Here is a 21399-nt window from a genome sequence, read left to right as displayed (position 1 = left end):
ATGGCTACTGCGGAGACAAGGCAGAATAAACACAGACTGCTGGAAATGAACTGGGGAGCCAGCCCCAGACCAGAGGACACCCCAGTCTGTAGCTAGTTCCCAAGGTATAGAAAAGAAAATAGAATCCAATTAGTTAGCTCAAGAGGAAACGAGCAAGATGAAGACAAACTACAAGACTACAGTGCAAAATTACTGCAGGAAAAAATAATATAAGATTAAACTAAATTATAGATTCAGAGTTTTCACTTTGCAAGATGAAAAAAGTTCTGGAGATGGATAGTGGTGATGGTTGCACAAAAATGTGAATGTACTTAATGTCACTGAAGTGTACTCTTTAAAACAATTAAAATGGTAAATTTTATGTTGTGTATATTTTACCACAATTTTTAAAAATTAAAGGAGGGAGGGTTAGAAAGGAATATAGTTGATAAAATACAAAGAAAACCTAACTCAAGGAACAGAGAGAAATACCTGTCAATTGTTTTTTGACAATTAATAAGAACGTGAATTCCATATAACCAGAGCTCATAGAGGAGAAGTTATAATGAAAGAGTGAGGTAAATAGGACATTTCACTCCTAAGAAAACAAGTTGAGCATCAAAGCAACACACTTCCGTAATAAATGGAAATAGTGAAAGGCAGAACAGATAGAGCTGAAAACTGAATTATCTTCATAGAGAAAAAGACTGAGTTAACCAGTTAATAAAAATTAAGATTATAATATTATAGGTAAGCTGCTAGGTATGAAAGCTATTCAGATCATCTAAAATAAGGATAACTGGTGCCTCTGAAGTACAGAGTTAAAAAATAAAAAGAAGATATATTTGATGATTTAAGAGGTTTTCCTTAAAATAAATAATTGAAGTTGCAGATTGAAAGTGCACAGTGTATCTATCCCAGGGTGGAAGGGAAAAAAAAAACCTGACACAGAAAGCTTAACATTAAGATATATCCAAAGTAAGCCAAAGCTAAAGAATTCTTTAGACATACAAACTCCCCCTTCCCCTAAAAAATGCAAATCACCTATAAAGGGGGAAGGTTAAAATTGGCCTCAGATTTCTTTGCAATAACATTTAAAGCCAGAAAACAATAGACCAATGTCTACAAAATCCTAAGGGAAAGTGTGGCCCCAAAATATAATCTGAGTAAAAAGGTAATAGACCGATATCCTCAAACATGAAATAATTCAAGGGATACAGCACAAATGAGCTCTTCTTAAAGATACAGCTTGACAATGAAATTTGATCAGAGAGAAGCCACATTACAAGCAAGGATATCAGCAAACATCTTTCAGGAATAGAGAAAGCTCAGTTTTGTTTTGTTTTTTAAGGCATTTTATCTATTTGAAGAGTAAACTATAAAAATCATTAAACAATTATGGATCTGAGATTTTATCATTCCTTCTCATATGTAAAATGATACATGTGCATGCTTATTCATCACAGAATTATTTGTAATATCAAAAGATTAAAAACAAACCAAGGGTCCATCAATCTGGGACAGATACATTCCACAACAGAATACTATACAGTTATAAGAAAAGAATGAGAACATACATGTTTGTGTATGTATAAGGAAAGTCATCCAAAATATATTGTTAAAAAACGTGTAATGCATAATAGTGAAGAAAATGGGAAATAAAGTATATTTTCACTTTTGCTTATATCTGAAACATTGGAAATATATAAGAAATTAAGTAGTTGTCTAATATTGGCAGGGGGAACTAAGAAGATGGCACAAGGGTAGAAATGAAACTTCTCAATGTACAGCATTTCATATTATTTTGACTTTAAATAGTGAATGTGTTCTAAATTTGAAACGAATTTTTAGAAATTATAGGCATTACAATTATCAAATAGAATTGAAATATTGTAAACCTGAACAATGTTTCTAAAAATATGTATAGCTGTTCAGAATTTGAGTTGGGAAGACCAGAAATAGAAGGGAATCTGTTAGTGTTAATCTTTCAAAACAGAATCAATAGATAATGTCTAACTGGAAACAGAGTTTCGAAAACACGTCTCTAATTTATTTTATAACCTCTTAATGCATTTCATAATCATTTATTTATTTTCTACTTGTGTATTTTTGTCTCTTCTTTGAACCTTAAAGAGATCTTTTATGCAACAATATTTCCCATGGCAAAGACACGTTTATTTGAAGTGCAGTAATTCCTCTAGTTTTGTTTTAGTTTTTTTCTTCTGTGAAATTCAAGTAATATTAAAATGAACAATTTTGGTTAAAATAGCATTTGTATGATTCCATTTTGATAAAACCACTTCTATTTATTTTTCTACCCATCTATTCTTACAGTTGTAAAGAAAGACACCTGAAATAATGTTTGTCCATGTTTTACCAATGATAATTTCTGGGTAGGTGGTTTTCAGGAGATTTATAATGAGTATATATCATTTTTAAAAATACAATGATTTTTCTTTAAGCATACACATGAGCACACACACACTCATACACACATATATGTACAGAGGAAACAAATGCCTCAAAGATTTATGGTGATTAATTCAAGTGGAAGAAACATGGTGATTGAATAACTATTTTCTTTGTTTACTTTTCTGCATTTTGAAGATGTTTAAACAATGTAATATTAGATAGTATATAACTATATAGAAAGTAAAAGTTGCCTCTATTCCCATCCCAGTCTTCCCCCAGCTTCTTGTGTATTTTTTTGCTCTAGGCACCCATGCAGTGCTTCACAGATCTTAGGTAACTTCCCTGTCAGCACATGGAAATCTACCACATTCCTTTTGATGGCTACATCATAGTCTATTGTATGAATATACAACTGTAAATTTTTGATGGCTATTTAGATTGTCAATTTTCCTCTCATAAAAGGAGATTATTATTACATATTTTTGTGTACTTTATGAATATATCTTCAGTATAAATTCCTAGTGGTGGAATTGCTGGATTGATAGGTATGTGTTTTACATTTTGTTTTGACAATTCTGTATTTTTTTTCCAAATTATTTTAACTTCTTAGATTATGTTCTTTCCTATCTAAGAAATATATATAAATATTTACATGTAATATTTAATATAACAAAATTATATGTAATTTAAACAAATATGTAAATAACAAAATTATCATATACTCTAAAAGGATTCATGAAAAGCAACATTTCCCTGTCCCTCCTCTAAGAGACAAAGCACTTTAACTAGTTTTAACAATTTCTTATGGTAACTATCTCCATAATTCTCTAAAAAATAATAAAAAGCTTATCCTACTGTTTCTTAATTTATCAGCTTTAAACCTCTTGCTATGAAAGATAAGGATTTAATACTTCTTACACCATCCTTTTTATGGTTATATCACTGTCTTTTTTGTTAAATCAATAAGGTATGCATCATTATAATGTAAATATTGTCCACTGCCAAATCAAATAGTGTACCACAAGCACAGTTCCTGTCTTGTATAGATTTAGTTTTTTTCCCAGGAGTCTCTAATTACCATTCCCTCTTCCCTGGCCCCTCCTGATTCTTTTTACTTGGACCTCAGGTGAGAATTGGATTAATGGTGATTCTTGGTTCAGGACATAATTTCAATATTGGTTCATGGAAGACCTCAAGGGCATATCCTCTCATCTGTTCTTGAATAAGATATAGATATAGTTCTCCATTTATTTGTACTCAATTAAGGTCCCTTTTATTCCCAGGGCCTTGCATCTTTCTCCAGTCAAGACTGATTACATTTTAAATGAACTGAATAAATAATCTCTAACAGAATAAAGAAAAAAGAAGTTTGACAAATTTGCAAACTTTCACTTTTAAGTTCTCGTAAATAATTAGGTCTATTTTCTAATATTTTTGGCTAACTAAAAGCAATAAAACAGAACTGTAAGTGTGACAAAAATGAATGTTTTAAAAAGTGGAGAAACATCCCATGTTTTCAAGAGATAAGGTTTACAGTGACACAGTCTGTTTTACGTAAGCACATCCCACTTTACAGAGAGCAACACCTGGAAGAAAACAGGACTAACAATTATTAAATATTAATTTCTGAGAAGAGAAAGTTATTTTATTTCATCCTCCAACAATTTTATATATTATTTGCTTCCTTTATAAATGAGTAAATTGCAGGGTTAAATAACCCTCCCAGGTTCACACAGTTAGTGGTGGAAGCAAAAGTCAAGCACAGGTCTGACTCCAAAGCTCATATTCTCCCCACTCTAGCCTGCTTTCTGGTCTGTCCTCACTAAACCTTAGTGGCTGTATTTGTTTTTTCTCTTAGTGGACGAATGTTCATCTGACTACACAATTGTGCTTCCCGTGATTGGGGCCATCGTGCTTGGTCTCTTCGCAGTGGGTTTGATTGTCTATGCAATCCGCTTAAGGCGTGAATCTTCTGGATACCAGAGAATCTAACTGGTGCCCCGAGGGAAAAGAAAAAGGTGGAGTTTAGAGAATTCTTTCATTGTTTCCAAGATGTTGAAGACTTCCCTTGGAGTGTGGGTCCTTCCAACCATGTAAACCACTATCTTTCACAAAAACCAAATTTCTGACGTAAGTTCAAGCAGTACATCAATTTCAAAATATTTTTTGTTCATTTTATGAAAGATCTAGTGAGCTGTTTAAGAATATTTTCTAGTGTCCTTGAAAATATTTTAACCAAAGTCAACATTTGAGATACATTAAATTAACATAATGTATGTAAAGTGGTATATGCTCCACATTATACACCGAAGCATCAATAGTAATGAACGTTACCTGTGTTCACGTTGGGGATTTTATTTTATCCTTGATCTTTTCCACTTTTAAAAATGCTTCTGCTTTGCCTGTAAAATGTATTTTCAGTGCTTTTACTATCCATGTTTTGTAAGATGTATGTCAATTGACCTACCTCCTTTTCCACTTTAAATGTTCTCTAAAAATCGTCAAAAAGAGCAACATATCATAGGTTGTCTAGATATTTGATGTGACACCAAGAGGAATAGATCAGCTTATATTTTTATCTTGATGACTCCTCCAGAATCACTAAAACTAAGAATTAGGTGGCTACAGACAACAGAATTAAATAATAAGCAAGAAACGATAATAATGGCCTTTCACTATTGAACAGGTATGTGTCAGACACTAGGCTAAGCAGTTTATATACATCTCATTTAATTTGCACAACTTACATGTGAGCAAACTCAGACTTAAAGAAATTAATCACTTAAATGTCACCCAGCTAACAAGTGGCAGAGCCTGAATTTGACTTCCTGTTGGTCTGGTACCAAGGTCTCTGGTCTTTTCACTACATCAAATTGCCTACAAGAACAACGACAGTAAGTGCTGCCTGAAGCCTCATACTGGCATAGGCTCCCTTTTACAGAGGAAATTATTTTGTCCAGAATCACGAGAGATTATGGTACATGAAAGGAGGCTTAATGGGAAATAAAATAGCCTATCATTAATGAAGTTCTCTACTCCCTTGAAGAAAACTGAGAGGCTCTGTAAAACATTCGTTTCTCATTTTCAAGGGATTGTTAAGCTGTGAGTCTAAGGATAAAGGAATGGAGTAAATTTCTCAAGGCATTTTTTATTTCTTTGAAAGAGAAATTTAACCGCTAACCAACTTTTCTTTCTCGAATGTAGATCCCCCTCTTGTGGTAACTTGCTTCTTCTGCAGTTTTATGGCCACGTTTTCACTCTAGTTCATGTTTTTCTGTAGAGCAGCCAAGAATTTTATTCCTCCTTGTTTTTACTACCAAAGAAATGTTAACAGAAAAGACCACACACCCCTAGCATTCGTTAGTAAAGGAATGATTCGAGTCACCCTGGAGAACATATTCACTTTCCTGACTTGTTCTCTTATGGCTTAGTAGGGTTGGCAAGGACCTGCCTTTAGTCTTAATAGAATATTGAATTGTATTAAAAGTTTTTGTAATAAAAACTTACCTTGGAGATTTATGTCATTCGTTCCTTATAATTCGGTTTTTGTGCTGTTAAAAATTTTGTTTTACAACCTTAGTGGAGGTTGTTGCTTGAATCAGTAAGTTAAATCGTCTTCCTAGAAATAATTTATTTTGTTCTATTCTCCACTGCCACATTATTACTAGGTAGGAAGACCTATTTGAGAGAAACTGAATTTCTGAGAAGATAAACCATATTAAAGTTATAAATTAAATTTCTCAACTCTCAGTCCAGACTACCTGATTGGATCACTGGTTTATTTAAGTGCTGCCACAATTATCCATTCATTCATTCATCCAACCAACATCGATTAAGGACTTCCTAAACGCCAGACAGTCTGGTAGGGGCTGAGATAAATCAGAAGAGGTCCTGTGTTAGTTATCTATAGCTGTGTAACAAATTGCCCTGAAACCTAGCAGCTTAAAACAACATTTATTATCTCACACAGTCTCTGAGGGTCAGAAATCTGGGAGCAGCTTAGCTGGGTGGCTCTGGCTCAGGGTCTCTCACCAGGTGGCAGTTCGGCTGTTAACCAGAGCTGCAGTCATCTGAAGGTTCAAATGGGGCTGAAGGATCTACTCCCAAGTTCACACCATGTGGCATATCGAAAGGGATGCTCACAACATGGCAACTGGCTTTCCCCAGAGCAAGTGATCCAAGAGAGAGAGACGACCACCTAATCACAGAAGTGACATGACATCACTTCTGCTGTATCCTGTTGGCCACATTGACCATCCCTGGTACAATGTAGGAGTGAAGACCAGGAGAGGTAGAAATCAAGGGGGGGCTGTCTTGGATGCAGTCTACCCCACGTCCACTGTCAAGGTAGAATTACTGGTTTACTTCTGTGGGGAAACTCGCATATAGAAATTCCAGTGCAGGGCTTCCCTGGTGGCGCAGTGGTTGAGAGTCTGCCTGCCGATGCAGAGGACACGGGTTCGTGCCCCGGTCCGGGAAGATCCACATGCCGCGGAGCGGCTGGGCCCGTGAGCCATGGCCGCTGAGCCTGCGCGTCCGGAGCCTGTGCTCCGCAACGGGAGAGGCCACAGCAGTGAGAGGCCCGCGTACCGCAAAAAAAAAAAAAAAAGAAAAAAGAAATTCCAGTGCATACACAAAGAAAAGTGGTTTAATGGGAACCTATACAAAAGGTAATAGGAGCAGGGCTGATTCCAGCCTGCTTCCAACTCTGCCCCAGATGTAGCACACCCCCAGGAGAACAGCCTCTCAAGCCCTGGCACTGACAGTCTATGGACCAGCCACTGCTCGGTCTGACTTGCCTTTCTACGAAGGCTAGTTGTTGGCCCATGCTCTGTAATATTCATTTATAGCTTTGCCCCAGGAATTTGTCAACTCTCCTGTCCTCTGTCATAACGTAATCCAAAGCGATCTGGACTGCACAGACGTCCCATGGAATATCATTGAACCACTACATTGATGACATCATGCTAATTATACAGGACAAGCATGGAGCAATTATTATGCTGGACGCCTTGGTTAAACATATGTGTTCCAGGAGGTATGAAGATTCAGGGACTGACTACTTCATTGAAGTATTTAAGGACACAGATGATCAAGGACCTGCCAGAATATCCCCTCCAAAATAAAATACAGATGTTTTTCATCTTGCATCCTTTCCACAAAGAAGGAAACACAGAGCCAGTTAGGCCTCTTTGGGTTCTGGTGACAACATTCTACAGCTAGGAAAATTCCTCTGGTCCATTTACCAGGTGACATAGAAAGCAATCAGTTTTGAGTGGGGCCAGATCAGGAAAGACCAGTACAGCAACTCCAGGCCACGATGCAATCAGCCCTGCTGCTTGAGCCAGACACTCAGACAGACCTTACAGTGTTGGAGGTTTCAGCAGTGGGTAAAGGTACAGCACGAAATTTTTGGCAAACTCTAGTGGGAGAATCATAACAGGCCCTGGGCATTCTGGAGCAAGGCCATGGCCATGCCATTTGCAGCAGAGAAATATATACCCTTTGAGAAACAGCTCTTGGCATGTTACTGGCTCCTGGAACACTTGACCTTGGGACACTAAGTGACCATATATCCGGAATTGACCATTTTTGAGCTGGATTCTGTCAAATCCACTAAGTAAGGAAGCTGGATGGGTCTAACAGTAATCAATTGCAAGATGGAAATGGTACATCCAGGATCAGGCCCAAGCAGGTTCAGAGAGCATGTAGAGGTAAGAGAATCTGTTTGTTTTAGGAAATACACGTTAAAGTAGTTAGGAGTAAAAAAGGGCATCATGTCTGCAACTTACTTGCAAATGGTTCAGAAAAAAAAGTATGAGTATATGAGTGTGTGTGTGTGTGTATGTGTGTGTGTGTGTGTAGGTACACGGAGAGCAAAAGATAAAGCAAATGTGGTAAAATATAAACACTTGGGATTTATAGGTGAAGGGTACTATTCTTGTAGCTTTTCTGTAAGTCTGAAGTTATGTCAAAACAAATCCAAAGTATGTAAAAGGGTGTATAATAAAAAGCTGTCACCATCCTGCTATCCTGTCCCTGTCTTGGAGCCAACAACTTTTCTTTCCCAGAGGCTATTGCTACATATATAAGCATGTATGTTTTGTCTTTCTCCTATTTTTACACAAATGATAAAATAATAACCACAGTTCTGCACATTGCTTTTTTCACTCATCAATGAATCTTAATATATGAGTACATATAGTGCTGTCTCATTCTTTTTTTAGTGGCTGCACAGTAATCCATTAAATGTATAAATATCCATTAAATCCAAATAAATGTACATTTATTTAACCAGTCTCTTTTAATTAGTTTGTTATTTCCAACAATGAAACAGTAAGTTTCCTTAATCAGGCATCATTTCAAATATCTGTGAGTATATCTTGGGTGATTTCTAAGAAATAGCTTTGCTAGTTTCAAAACTTTGTGAATTTGCAATTTTGATAACTATTACCAAAGTACTCTGCATAATGGTTGTACCAATTTTCACTCAATAATGATAACACTCTCATGCCCCTAACTAATTACAGTGTTATTAAATGTTTGATATATGCTAATGTGACAGGTGAAACATGGTATATCATTATAGTTTTATTTTTTAATAAATTTATTTTTTTATTTATTTATTTTTGGCTGCATTGGGTCTTCATTGCTGCGCATGGGCTTTCTCTGTTTGCGGCGAGCAGGGGCTACTCTTCATTGCAGTGCGCGGGCTTCTCATTGCAATGGCTTCTCTTGTTGCGGAGCACGGGCTCTAGGTGCATGGGCTTCAGTATTTGTGGCGTGAGGGCTCAGTAGTTGTGACTCATGGGCTCTAGAGCACAGGCTCAGTAGTTGTGGCGCACGGGCTTAGTTGCTCCGCGGCATGTGGAATCTTCCCGGACCAGGGCTCGAACCCGTGTCCCCTGCATTGGCAGGCGGATTCTTAACCACTGTGCCACCAGGGAAGCCCTATAGTTTTAATTTGTATTTCTTTGATTTGTAATAAGGTCAAGTGCCTTTTACATTTATTTACGTTTCCTATTCTGTGAACTCCTCATATTCTTTTTTTTTTCTTTATACTTGTTAGTTTCCCCCTTAACTTTATTGAGGTATAACTGACAAGCAAAATTGTATGTATTTAACATGTACAATGTGATGAGTTGGTATATGTATACATTGTGAAATTATTACCACAGTCAGGTGATGAGAATACTTAAGATCTACTCTCTTAACAAATGTCAAATATACAATACAGTATCATAATTAGAGTCACCATGCTATACATTAGATCCCCAGAACTTATTCATCTTATAAATGAAAGTTTGTTCCCTTTGACCAGCATTTCCCCTTTTTCCCCCACCCATCAGCTCCTGGTAACCACCATTTTACTCTCTGTTTCTATGTTTGACTTTTTTTTTTAATTCCAAATATAAGTGAGATCATACAGTATTTATCTTTATCTGGCTCATTTCACTTAGCATAATGTCCTCCAGGTTCATCCACGTTGTTGCAAATGGCAGGATTTCTTTCTCATGGTTGAATTATATTCCACTGTGGTGTGTTTGTGTGTGTATAATCTTCATTCATTCATTCAGTCAACAGATACTTATGTTGTTTCTATATCTTGGCTCCTGTGAATAATGCTGCAATAAAGGTGGTAATGCATATATCTCTTCAAGATACTGATTTTGTTTCCTTCAGATATATGTCCAGAAGTGGGATTGCTGAATCATATGGTAGTTCTATTTTTAATTTTCTGAGGACTCTGAATAATGATGTTTTCCATAATGACTGTCCAATTTACATTCCCACCAGCAGTGTTCAAGGGTTCCCTTTCCTCCACATCCTCACCAACACTTGTTATCTTTTGTCTTTTTGATAATAGCCATCCTAACAGGTGATATCTCATTGTGGTTTTGATTTGCATTTCCCTGATGACTAGTGGTGTTGAGCACCTTTTCATGTAGGTGTTAGCTGTTTGTATGTCTTCTTTGGGAAAATGTCTATTTGGGTCCTTTGCCCATTTTTAATTGGATTATTTGTTTTTTGCTATTGAGTTTTATAAAGTCTCTCTACATTTTAGATATTAATCCCTTGTCAGACATATGGTTTGTAAATATTTTCTCCTATTCAGCAGATTCCCTTTTCATTTATTGATTGTTTCCTTTGCTGATGAAACTTTTTAGCTTGATGTTGTCCCAACTTTATTTTTGCGTTTTTTGCCTTTGCTTTTGATGTCATATCTAAAAAATAAAAAACCAATGTCAAGAAGCATTTTCCCTATGTTTTCTTCTAGTGGTGTAAGGCAGGGTCCAGTTTCATTCTTTCGTATGTGGATGTCCAGTTTTCCCAACAGTACTTATTGAAAGGACTATTCTTTCCCCATTGGGTGCACTTGGCACCCTTGTCAAAGCTTAGTTTATCATATATGCGTGGGTTTACTTCTGGGCTCTCTATTCTGTTCCCTTGGTCTCTTCATATTCTTTGAAGCTTTTCTCTTGCATTATAGATATTTTTTCTTACTGACTTGTAGGAGTTATTTATATATTAAGGAAAGTAGACCTTCATCTGTGATAAGTTATAAAATTATTCCTAGTTTACTTTTTTTCTATATATATGTTTAGTTGTGCAGATTTTCAAAAAAAATTATGTAGTTGAATTTATCAATTCTTTTTCTGTTATAGTTTCTGAGTATTGTGTTACACTTAGAAAAACCTTTCCTTCTTTAAGATATCCTATGATATATTCTAGCACTCTTATGATTTCATCTTTTTTTTTTTTTTCTTGCTGTACGCGGGATTCTTACTGTTGTGGCCTCTCCCGTTGCGGAGTACAGGCTCCGGACGCACAGGCTCAGCGGCCGTGACTCACGGGCCCAGCCGCTCTGTGGCATGTGGGATCTTCCCGGACCGGGGCATGAACCCGTGTCCCCTGCATTGGCAGGCAGACTCTCAACCACTGCGCCACCAGGGAAGCCCTGATTTCATCTTTTATATTTAATCTTTTAACCATTTGGAACTTATTTTAGTGTTAGGTATGAGGAGTGAGTAGGGATTCAACTTTTTTTCCCCCCAGAGGGCTTGCCACTTGTCCCAATACCACTCTTGAATTATTGAGTCTTAAAATCTAGAATGAATGTTGAATTTTATCAAAGACCTATTAAGCATCTATGAACATGATACAATTTTTTCTCTTTTAAACTATTAATAAGATTAATTAGTTATATTAATATTGAATCTTCTTACATTTCTGTAATAAACCTTAATCATGGTGTATTACTCTTTCCATATGCTACCAGATACTTTAGTTAGTAATATAGTTGGGATTTTCCCATTAATATTCATAAGTGAAGAAATTGGACTATAGTTGTGTGTGTGTGTGTGTGTGTGTGTGTGTGCTATCTTTGTTAGATTTTGGTACCAATGTTATGCTCACCTCATTAAGATTTTGGAGGACTTCCAATTTTTTCTGTGCTCTGGGTCAGAACTAATAGCATTGGGGTCAACTAGTATTTACCATTTTGGTGGAGTTTCCTTGTGAAACAAGGTGAGTCACGTACTTTGGGGATGGAGGTGAAGGTGGAAATAAAGGCAGTAGGAACGATAGGTCTTTGATAATATTCTCTTGTTCTTCTGTGGTAATGGTTTAATTAGATTTTCTATCTCAGGATCTATTTGGGTAAACTGTATTTTCTTATCTTGAACACCATCCATTTCATCCAGGTTTTCAAAGTTTATTTGCTTAAAGTTGAGCAAAATAGTCTCTTACAAATTTATAATTTTTTCCTATACCTGCACCTTTTCCCCACTTACCTTTTTTTTCTTTTTAATCATAGCAAGTGTGCATTTCTCCCCTTTACTTCTGATTAGATTAGTTACTATTTTTTTTATTGATTTATTTTCTGAACTCCTGGACTTATTAGTGCTTCGATATTAGTTTTCTTAATTCATTTATTTCTTTTTAAAAAATCTTTACTACTTTATTATGCTTTATTTATGTATTTTTTTCTAACCCTTAAATTAGATGATTAATTTACGTTCACTATAATTTTCCTATAAGCCCGGCTTCAGTTAAATCAAATAAGCATCTATATGTAGTGTTTTCAGTACTTTTGTTTTCTAGATATTCTGCAATTCGGTTTTGACTTCCTCTTTTCCTCAACAGTCCGTTAAAACACTTTTTTAAAAGCTCAGGGTGGTTTTAAATTTAATTGTAGTTATTTATTTTATTTTATCCATTCTTGAGATCACTAGAGAATTTTATCGAGCTCTCCACTCCATTAGACTTTTTCCCCATGACTCTGCCTCGCCCACTTCCTTGCGGCTTTAATAATAACGGTCAGGAGCAGGGTTCCAGAACGAAGGAACGCCGAGGGCCTAGGGAAGAAACAGCGATCCGAGTCCAAGGAAGGCTGAGGACACAGCCGACCCCTCCTCTGGTTGGCGCAAGGGGAGGAGGGAGCGGGAACCGCACCCCCACGGCACGCGGACAGACTGGCCAATCACCGCCACCCAAGCCCTGCTCTGTTCTTTGATTGGTTATGGTGGAGACGCCCCCACCACCCCTTCGGTTCACCTATTGCTTGGCTCTGACCTGGACGGTGGCCGGCGGAGGACAACAGGCTTGCAGAGCGGAGGCAAGGTTTTGCAGTGAGTGGGACACAGCACAGCTGCTGTGTCTAAGCGTCGGAGAGTGACGGGGCTGCAGGGACATGGCGGCGGCCTCTGCGTTGTCGGTCGTGCTGGTGGCGGCGGAGAGGAACCGATGGCAGCGAGTCCCGAGTTTGCTGCTGCCGCCGAGGTAACGGCGGGTGGAGGGGCGGTGGATCAGTGTCGGGGCCCGGGGTGAATGGACTCGTGCGGCGTGTGAGAGGCGCGGAGGGACCGAGGATAGAGAGGGAGGAGGGGAGGATGGAAGAAAAACTCCAGCCCAGGCCGGGGGAGGTTCTGCTTTCAGTCTCGGCATCGGGAGGGAGACACACACTTTCTTCTCCCTTCCACACATCCAGCCTTCAGCATTCTGTCCAATTTTGTGGAGTGGGGGAGGGGTGGAGCTGAGCCTGCCGTCTCCATGCTCCCCTCGCCATAGGGGCAAGAGTAACGCTTGTACAGCTCCTAATCATTAACACTGTGTTTTCACTGCATTCCCTCTTCGGGGAGCGTTGTTATGATCCCGCTTCTGGTGAAGTCCGAAGGGGTCAAAGACTTGCCCTAGTTTACACTAGTGGTAAGAAATGGCCCCAGGATGCTAAAGACTCTTGGAGTTCTTTCCCTTTGCTGAAATGACTCAAGTTAACAAAAGCAAATTTGTCTCCGGAGAGCTGAGAGGTTTTGTCAACGGCTTTGTACACACATTTGAACAAAGCTATCAGATGGCTCACTCTAACTAACCTGACTCCAGATCAGTTTCAGATTTTAAGCCTCGGAGACAATTACTGGCAGTGAAGACACCCTCAGGTTTCCAGGTAGCAAGCTTCTTTAGCTTCCTTTGCCTTCTCTTCCCTCCTCCTCCATCATTCTGGAAACATAGTATAGCTTAGTGCTGAAGGGCACAGACTCTGCACTCAGAAGGCAGGGGTCTCAGCTTTGCTACTCTGGGTGTGTGAGTAACCTTGAGAAAGTTACTTATTATCCTCAGTGCTTCAATTTCTTTACCTAGGAGAAGGTGATGATACTATCCCTAGAAGAGATAATACTAGTGCCTTAGACTGTGCAAATTAAATGAATTAATATTAATGTAAAGAGGCTTAAACAGAATCTGATGCATATGAATCAATCCATAGATGTAGCCTTTGCAGACTCAATGATTTGTCTTAAGTTGTTTTTTTTTTTTTCGGTATGCGGGCCTCTCACTGTTGTGGCCTCTCCCGTTGCGGAGCACAGGCTCCGGACGCGCAGGCTCAACGGCCATGGCTCATGGGGCCAGCCGCTCCGCAACATGTGGGATCCTCCCGGACCGGGGCACGAACCCGTGTCCCCTGCATCGGCAGGCGGACTCTCAACCACTGCGCCACCAGGGAAACCCTGTCTTAAGTTTTTTTTTATTGCTTTTATTGTCCAAAAGTTATTGTTATGGATGTAGATTTTCAGTTACTTAATTGTAGGACTAGCCTCAGAGCAAAATATGACAGTTGATGAAACCAATGTTAGTGCTCTTCTTTTTCTCCTGATTTTTCTTTTCTTAGGTTTCCAGGGCTCTTCAGGATATTACACAGACCCATTTTCTCTCACTTCCCTCTCCCTCTCAAATCTTAGCTATTATGTATAGAACCATTCTCAAGTGGTTGTCACCCTGGAAAATGTTAGAGTTGTTAATGGCATGTAGAATTAAAATCTTATCAGTATATAGGGTGTTTACATGTCTTTTTGTGTCATGATTTTTTAGTAACTCAGCAAAGAAATCTAGTCTAGTGGTGGAATTTTAAAAACGAGGAGAAACTGGTATAGAAATTCTTGAATCAGGATGGAATAATCGCATGGAAGCAACTTCTTAATGTTTTTTAAGCCATTTTAAATTGTAGTGTAGATAATGGTGGAAAATGGAATAGACCAATCAGAACATTGCTGGGATAGAAGATTATAGTTAAGTGGTGTGTGTGGGAGGTGGTTGTCTCTTGGTTTACACTGGAAAATGGCAGAAGAAAACTTTAGTTCAGCAGTGTCCTTAAAACTGAATCAAAGTCTTAAGCTGAATTTACCAAGAAGCAGCCATTTTATAGACACATTGCCCAGGACAGGCCTTGAATCTTATTGGTAAGTGTATCTGAAGATTGTGATGGGAAGATGCTGTGATTCCCCACCTCCCCATTGAAGATCAAGAAAGCGAGGTCAGTTGATTGGAAAGATGTGGGAAAGCAGTAGCCTCCTGAGAAAACCATCTTGTGGAACTCAAGTACCAAAGCTGTGGGTCTTCCCAGGACATTTTATTTAATAAAATGGAATAGAACAGGAACTATCGAAACATAGGGGCAATTTTCTTTCATGAAACTTCTGTGTGTGTACTGGCTTGTGAAGTCAAACATAGTTTTTACTTTGGGTTCTGGTGAAAAAAGTTTGAAAACAAGCTGAACTGGATGATCTTGAAGTACCTTGGCTTTCTAATTGTTTCTAACTCCATGGTCATTTGCCAGCCTCAGGAATGAGCCGGTTAGGTGATCTGCTCAAGGTCACTTAGTACCAGGGAGAACAGCCAGAACCGTAACTTTTGATTTCTAGATTCGTTTTCTTCCCACAAAGTAAATCTTATTGAATCACTCTGTAGGCTTAAGGTTTAAATGTAACTAAAGTCATATCTAGACTTGGTTGCAAGTTTTTAAAAATTGAGATTTTTTTGAGAGAACAATGACAGATCTTACATATCCTGTTTAATCATAATTCCATTTGGATTCATTTTATAGGGGATGGACTTGGAAGCAAAGAGCCATGAAGTATGCAACTACCACAGGTACTGACACCCTCTTCGATTTGGCCTTGTTTCAGCTTATGAAGTAAGAAAGGGAAATGTTTAATTATTTAATGTGTGCATAATAGAATTAGTTTTTATATACTTTTGAAGTTTTGAATTTTCATGATTACTTTCTTAGTATTGAGTCAATGGTTTTCACCTCTTATGTTAAATCTCTCTTGCTTTTGAGTCTATATAGGTAAATAGTTAAGGACATTTTATGTTTATGTTGTTATTTGTTTGACCCTCTTTAGTGTATTGAATTGAAAAAGCATAAATATGATGGTCTAAATCAGTGCTTGAAAACAGTTCTTTCAAGTAGCAGGAATTTTTTTTTTATTTCAAAAAAAGTGTTACGTGGAGTTCCCAACTGTAAACATTTAAAAGTGTAACTTCCGGTTGACTGAGTGTAGCCCCTCCTCCAACATATACATGCATGCTTCACCCTAGCACCCCTTGTGACAGCTTGGGTTCTATAGATCCTTGTTGAAAAACATAGTTTTTTGTTTGTTGTTTGTTTTTTATAATGATGCTGAGCTTTTCCTCTTTTTTAAAAACATATTTATTTTTTGGCTGCGTCGGGTCTTAGTTGCGGCACGCAGGATCCTTCATTGCGGCGTGTGGGCTCTTTGTTGTTGGCACAGGCTTCTCTCTAGTTGTGTCGCGCGGGCTGCAGAGCACAGAGGTTCAGCAGTTGTGGCGCGCGGGCTTAGTTGCCCCGTGTCATGTGGGATCTTAGTTCCCCGACCAGGGATCGAACTGGCGTCCCCTGCATTGTAAGACCGATTCTTAACCACTGGACCACGAGGGAAGTCCCAAAATACATACTTTGAAATTATATAAAACTTTATTTTTTGAGAAAAATAAATATTATAAACGGTCAAAAACATTTATTTCATGTGTGATGATGGAAGTGTATTTTATTTATTAATACAATAACATGTCATATGACACTGATGCCAGTGAACTGGTGCAGTATTCATTTATATTGTAAGAACCACATACCCCTGTGTACAGAGGGATAGAGGCAGTGGAGCAGAGTGATGAAGAGCTCACATTCTGGAGTGAAGCTAACCTGGGTTCAAATCCTGGAGCTACCATTTTTTTTAGCTCTATGATTTCAGGAAAGCAGTATCTCTTTCAATCTTAATATCTTCATTTTTAAAATTGAGATAACAATAATAGCCTCTACTTCATAGGATGATTGTGAGGATTTAAGTCCAAGTTGAGTGTTTAGCAGAGGACCTGGGGCATAGAAAATAGGTATTAAAATTTAGTTATTATTAACTGCTTTTTTTTTTTAGCTATTGTAATTTGATCTTTGACCTAACAAAGCATCTTTTTATTTTAAATTGAAAAAGCTGAGTAAGAATTTATGTTAATAAGAGTATCTTGAATTTCATGACTTCTAAAGGCTATTAACAGCTCTCCCTGATCTGATCGCACTGGCATTGATTCTAATCGAGGTCAAAATGGAAAGGCAGCAGAAACTAACACACCATTGTAAAGCAATTATACTCCAATAAAGATGTTAAAAAAAAAAAACAACCCACAATGAGGGGGTACTTCCCTGGTGGTCCAGTGGTTAAGGCTCCACACTCCCAATACAGGGGGCCTGGGTTTGATCCCTGGTCCGGGAGCTAGATCCTGCATGCATGCCACAGCTAAGAGTGCGCATGCTGCACCTAAAGATCTCGCACATCGCAACAAAGGATCCCGCATGCCACAACAAAGATCCTGAGTCCCGTAGCTAAACCTGGTGCAGCCAAAGCAAACAACAAAAAAAAAGGAAAGGCAAAGAAGATAACAGAGAGACAATCTGCAATAAAGATAGACACACTATAAGTTAAAGAGACCCTATCTCTGCAAAGGTCTAACTTTACCCTACACAAGTAGCAACATCTACAAATATTGGACATTGAAAAGAAATGCACTGATATTAGCTAAAATGGTTATTTGAGGCTTTGTTATGCTGATTTTACCAAAACAAATGTTTATAACCTAGTTAATATCATAGAATATTTACATTTGGCCCTCTAGTATCCATAGGTCCCGCATCTGCAGGTTCAACCAGCCAAGGAACAAAAATATTTGAAAATTCCAGGAAGTTGCCAAAGCAAATCTTGAATTTGCTATGCACCGGCAACTATTTATATAGCATTTACATTGTACTTACAACTGTTTATGTAGCATTTTTTAAAAACTAATTAATTAATTAATTTATTTTTGGCTGCGTTGGGTCTTCATTGCCGTGCGCGGGCTTTCTCCAGTTGCGGCGAGCAGGGGCTACTCTTCCTTGCGGCACATGGGCTTCTCATTGCAGTGGCTTCTCTTTGTTGTGGAGCATGGGCTCTAGGCATACAGGCTTCAGTAGTTGTGGCACATGGGCTGAGTAGTTGTGGCTTGCGAGCTCTAGAGCACAGGCTCAGTAGTTGTGGTGCATGCAGCATGTGAGATCTTCCCGGACCAGGGCTCGAACCCATGTCCCCTACATTGGCAGGGAGATTCTTAACCACTGTGCCATCAGGGAAGTCCCTGTAGCATTTATATTATATTAGGTATTATAAGTAATCTAGAGATGATTTGAAGTAAACTGGAGGGCATGGGTAGGTTATATGCAAATACTACACTGTTTTATATAGTATTAGTATTTATGCATCTGTGGGTTTTGGTGTCTGCAGGGGTCCTGGAACCAGTCCGCCATGGATACTGAGGGACAACTATATTTTGCATTCTCATTCCTTAATTCCCCAGTAACATTTGTATATGATTTTCATGGTATTTTAAACAGGACGAAACATTACCAAGGTCCTCATTGCAAACAGAGGAGAAATTGCCTGCAGGGTGATACGAACAGCCAAAAAAATGGGTGTACAGTCTGTGGCTGTTTATAGTGAGGCCGACAGGAATTCCATGCATGTTGACATGGTACGTTGTTAAAGACTGGAAGTCAAATTTTGTAAGTGATTGTATTTGTTTATTGTGTCAGTATTTTACTTCTTTGTTGACGGTTTATATTTGCTAGTATTAACAGTGTCTAAGTAGGTAAGTTCAAACTGCTCACTAAAAATTTATCTTGGGAACCTTTTCCAAACGTAACACCAGTGAAACTACACTGTGTGCCTAGTGGTGTAGGTGACTTCTAGGCAAGGTCCTGTCTCATCAAGGATTGGTTAAAACGGCTCAGAGAAGGTGGCTGACCCACAGATCACACTGTCAGTGGCGCACATCCAGATCCCTGATGTACCAGGAAAAGGTTCGAGGTCAGTCTTAGCAACTACCAGTTACTGGCCAAGGGATCTTAGACAAGTCATTTAATGTTTCTGAGCCTTGACTTAACTGTAAAATTACAACCAGCTTCACCTGGGCTTTCCACACTGCCACTTTTCCCTTGAATTCTGTGCAGGGACTATCTCAAACCAGTTTTGCTCCATTCCAACCTCTGACTCTCCCTCTACCACCTATTCTCAGCAGATGATCTTGAGTCACAGAGGACGTAGAATTGAGCTTCCTGCCACAGAATCTGCTCGCTGCATCTGCATCTGTCCTCTTCCCATCCAAGGCTAGTTGTCTTCCTGTGCTGTGGAGTCCTTCTCCTCTCCCCTGTTAAGAATCTTCCATTTTCTTCTTTTCTCACTGTATACTGTCACTCTAGATCATATCATCAAGTCCTGTGGCTTTGCTAAAAACTGCCAAATGTCTATTTCTAGCCCAGACTTTCTTTTGAACATGATACATGTCTATCCAGCCTCCCACTCAACACCTCCACCTGCATGGGCACCAAATCAATATGTCTGAAATTGAACTCCTCACCTTTCATCTGTACTGAGCATGCTTTTCTTGCAGACTTCCCTAACCCAGTAGGTGGCAACACCATCGCTCATAAAAATAATAATGCCAGAGATCTGGAAGTCTTTGAATATCTCCCATCTTCCTCCCGTCTCTACATCCTTCCCCCTTCCCCATCTAGACAATCTCCAATTGCTGTTAATTCTGCTTCTCAAACATTTCTTTCCACTTCTTTCTGCCGTCTTCCACCTGCACCTTAAGTCAAAGCCGCTGTCATCTTCGCCTGGTCAAATGCTGTATGTAGCCTTGTATGTGGTCTCCCTACTTTACCCTTGACCCCCTCTCACAATATTTTCTACACTTCAGCCAGACTGATAGCTTAAAAATCAGATTTTTTCATGTTACTCCTATGCTTTAAATGCTTTAAACCTTTTTATCATCCTCCAGATTATCAATAATTTAAAAGATGGATAATATTCAGTGTTGGTTAATGTGGTTAGAAATTAGGTTATTGATGGAAATGTATATTAGTGACACCATTTCAAGGGATGATTAACCAGGAGCGATTAAAATGTCATATCTTTCACCCAGCCCTGCAAACACTCCTCTAGATCTCTGTCCAGAGACATACTCACACATATGTGCACCTAGAGGCATGCACAAGATGCTGCTGGCATCCTTTTGCCATTACAGCTTAAATGTCCATTTAGAGGTGCCTGATTAAATGAACTATGGTACCTTCATACTGTGGAACATTATGCAATTGTTATAAAAAAATGAGGTAGACGTGTGTACTAGTAAGGAAAGAGCTCTCAAGACATACTGTTAGTGAAAAAAGCAATTGCAGAAGATGACTCTAGAGTTTGATCCTATTGGTGTAAAAACAAAAACTAAAACTGTTGTGTGTTTATATAAATATATTCAAATAAATAGGAATGTGGATATGGAAAGGTATGTCCCAAATTGATCATAGAGATTATATCTGGAAGGAGTTTAGAGTGAGGGAGAGGGGCAATGCCAAAGGACTCCTTTGCTTCTGTATTATTGTTCACAGTCTTTAGAATGAGAATGGATTTGTGTATTGTGGAATTAAAAGTTTAAATTAAAAACACATACTTTAAAAAGTCTCATCATGTGTCCCCTTGGGAGACAATCCAAAGCTTTAACCTCGCACAAGGCCCTCTGAAATCTGCATCCCGCTGTCTTCCAGTCACATGTCTGGTCCCTGACCCCTTATTCATTGCTCCAGCCACACAAGCCTCCTTCAGTCCCTCAAATGAGCCAGATTTCTTCCCACCCCAGGTCCTTCGTATGTGTTGTTTTCTCTGCCAGTGAGGCTTGCCCCCATCTCCATTCCTGTTCTGAACTCCACCCCCTCCTCCTATTTGCCTGCCCAGGTCCCAGGTCAAGGAGCCCCTTGACCTTCCCTCCCAGCCTTTCCCTGACCAGACTAAACCTGATCCTCTTCCTTTTACCTGCATTGTGTCCTCTGTTTTTCCTTCTTGGCCTTTATCACAGCTGTCATTAAGTGTGTGAATGTATGTTTGATGTTTGTCTCTTCCTCTAGACAGAGACACTTGTCCTATTTACTGATGTATAGGCAGCTTCACCTCAAAGCATGGCATTCAGTAAGTCTTTGAATGAATGAATGATATTGTGTATCTGGTCTGCCTCAAGGGGTGCTATGATTATATGAAAGTTTTAAGGGACAATATAAAAATAGTTCATAAATGTATAGAAGGGGTATTATCATACTCTAATAAGTATATAAACTTAAGGAAACTTTTATTTCTT

The 21399-nt window shown here is 38.6% G+C and overlaps 2 protein-coding genes across 6 annotated transcripts in view; both read left to right on the top strand.

Annotated features, from left to right (window-relative positions):
• LAMP3 (lysosomal associated membrane protein 3) overlaps positions 1-5904 on the top strand; it is a 34513-nt gene extending 28609 nt beyond the window's left edge. The window contains exon 6 of the mRNA XM_033855522.1: positions 4250-5904. Within this exon, the coding sequence (XP_033711413.1) occupies positions 4250-4383 (134 nt within the window). The 3' untranslated portion in view covers positions 4384-5904. The remainder of the gene's footprint in view (positions 1-4249) is intronic.
• A 7066-nt stretch (positions 5905-12970) lies between these two features.
• Positions 12971-21399, top strand: part of MCCC1 (methylcrotonyl-CoA carboxylase subunit 1) — a 63601-nt gene continuing 55172 nt past the window's right edge. Inside the window, exons 1-3 of one of the 5 annotated variants that reach the window (XR_012331395.1) lie at positions 12971-13173; positions 15770-15816; positions 18608-18744. Coding sequence is in view for 4 of the 5 variants with exons in the window: in XM_004316172.4 (XP_004316220.1) it covers positions 13085-13173; positions 15770-15816; positions 18608-18744 (273 nt within the window). In the remaining variant the exon portion in view is untranslated. Of the gene's footprint in view, positions 13174-15769; positions 15817-18607; positions 18745-21399 lie in introns of those variants that run through there. The other 4 variants (XM_004316172.4, XM_019946284.2, XM_019946283.3 and 1 more) reach the window with 4 other exon arrangements.

Source organism: Tursiops truncatus, chromosome 4 (genome assembly GCF_011762595.2).
Source record: "Tursiops truncatus isolate mTurTru1 chromosome 4, mTurTru1.mat.Y, whole genome shotgun sequence".
NCBI lineage: Eukaryota > Metazoa > Chordata > Mammalia > Artiodactyla > Delphinidae > Tursiops > Tursiops truncatus.
The sequence above is the reverse complement of the archived record's forward strand: the minus strand, read 5'-3'. Positions and strand labels throughout refer to the sequence as shown.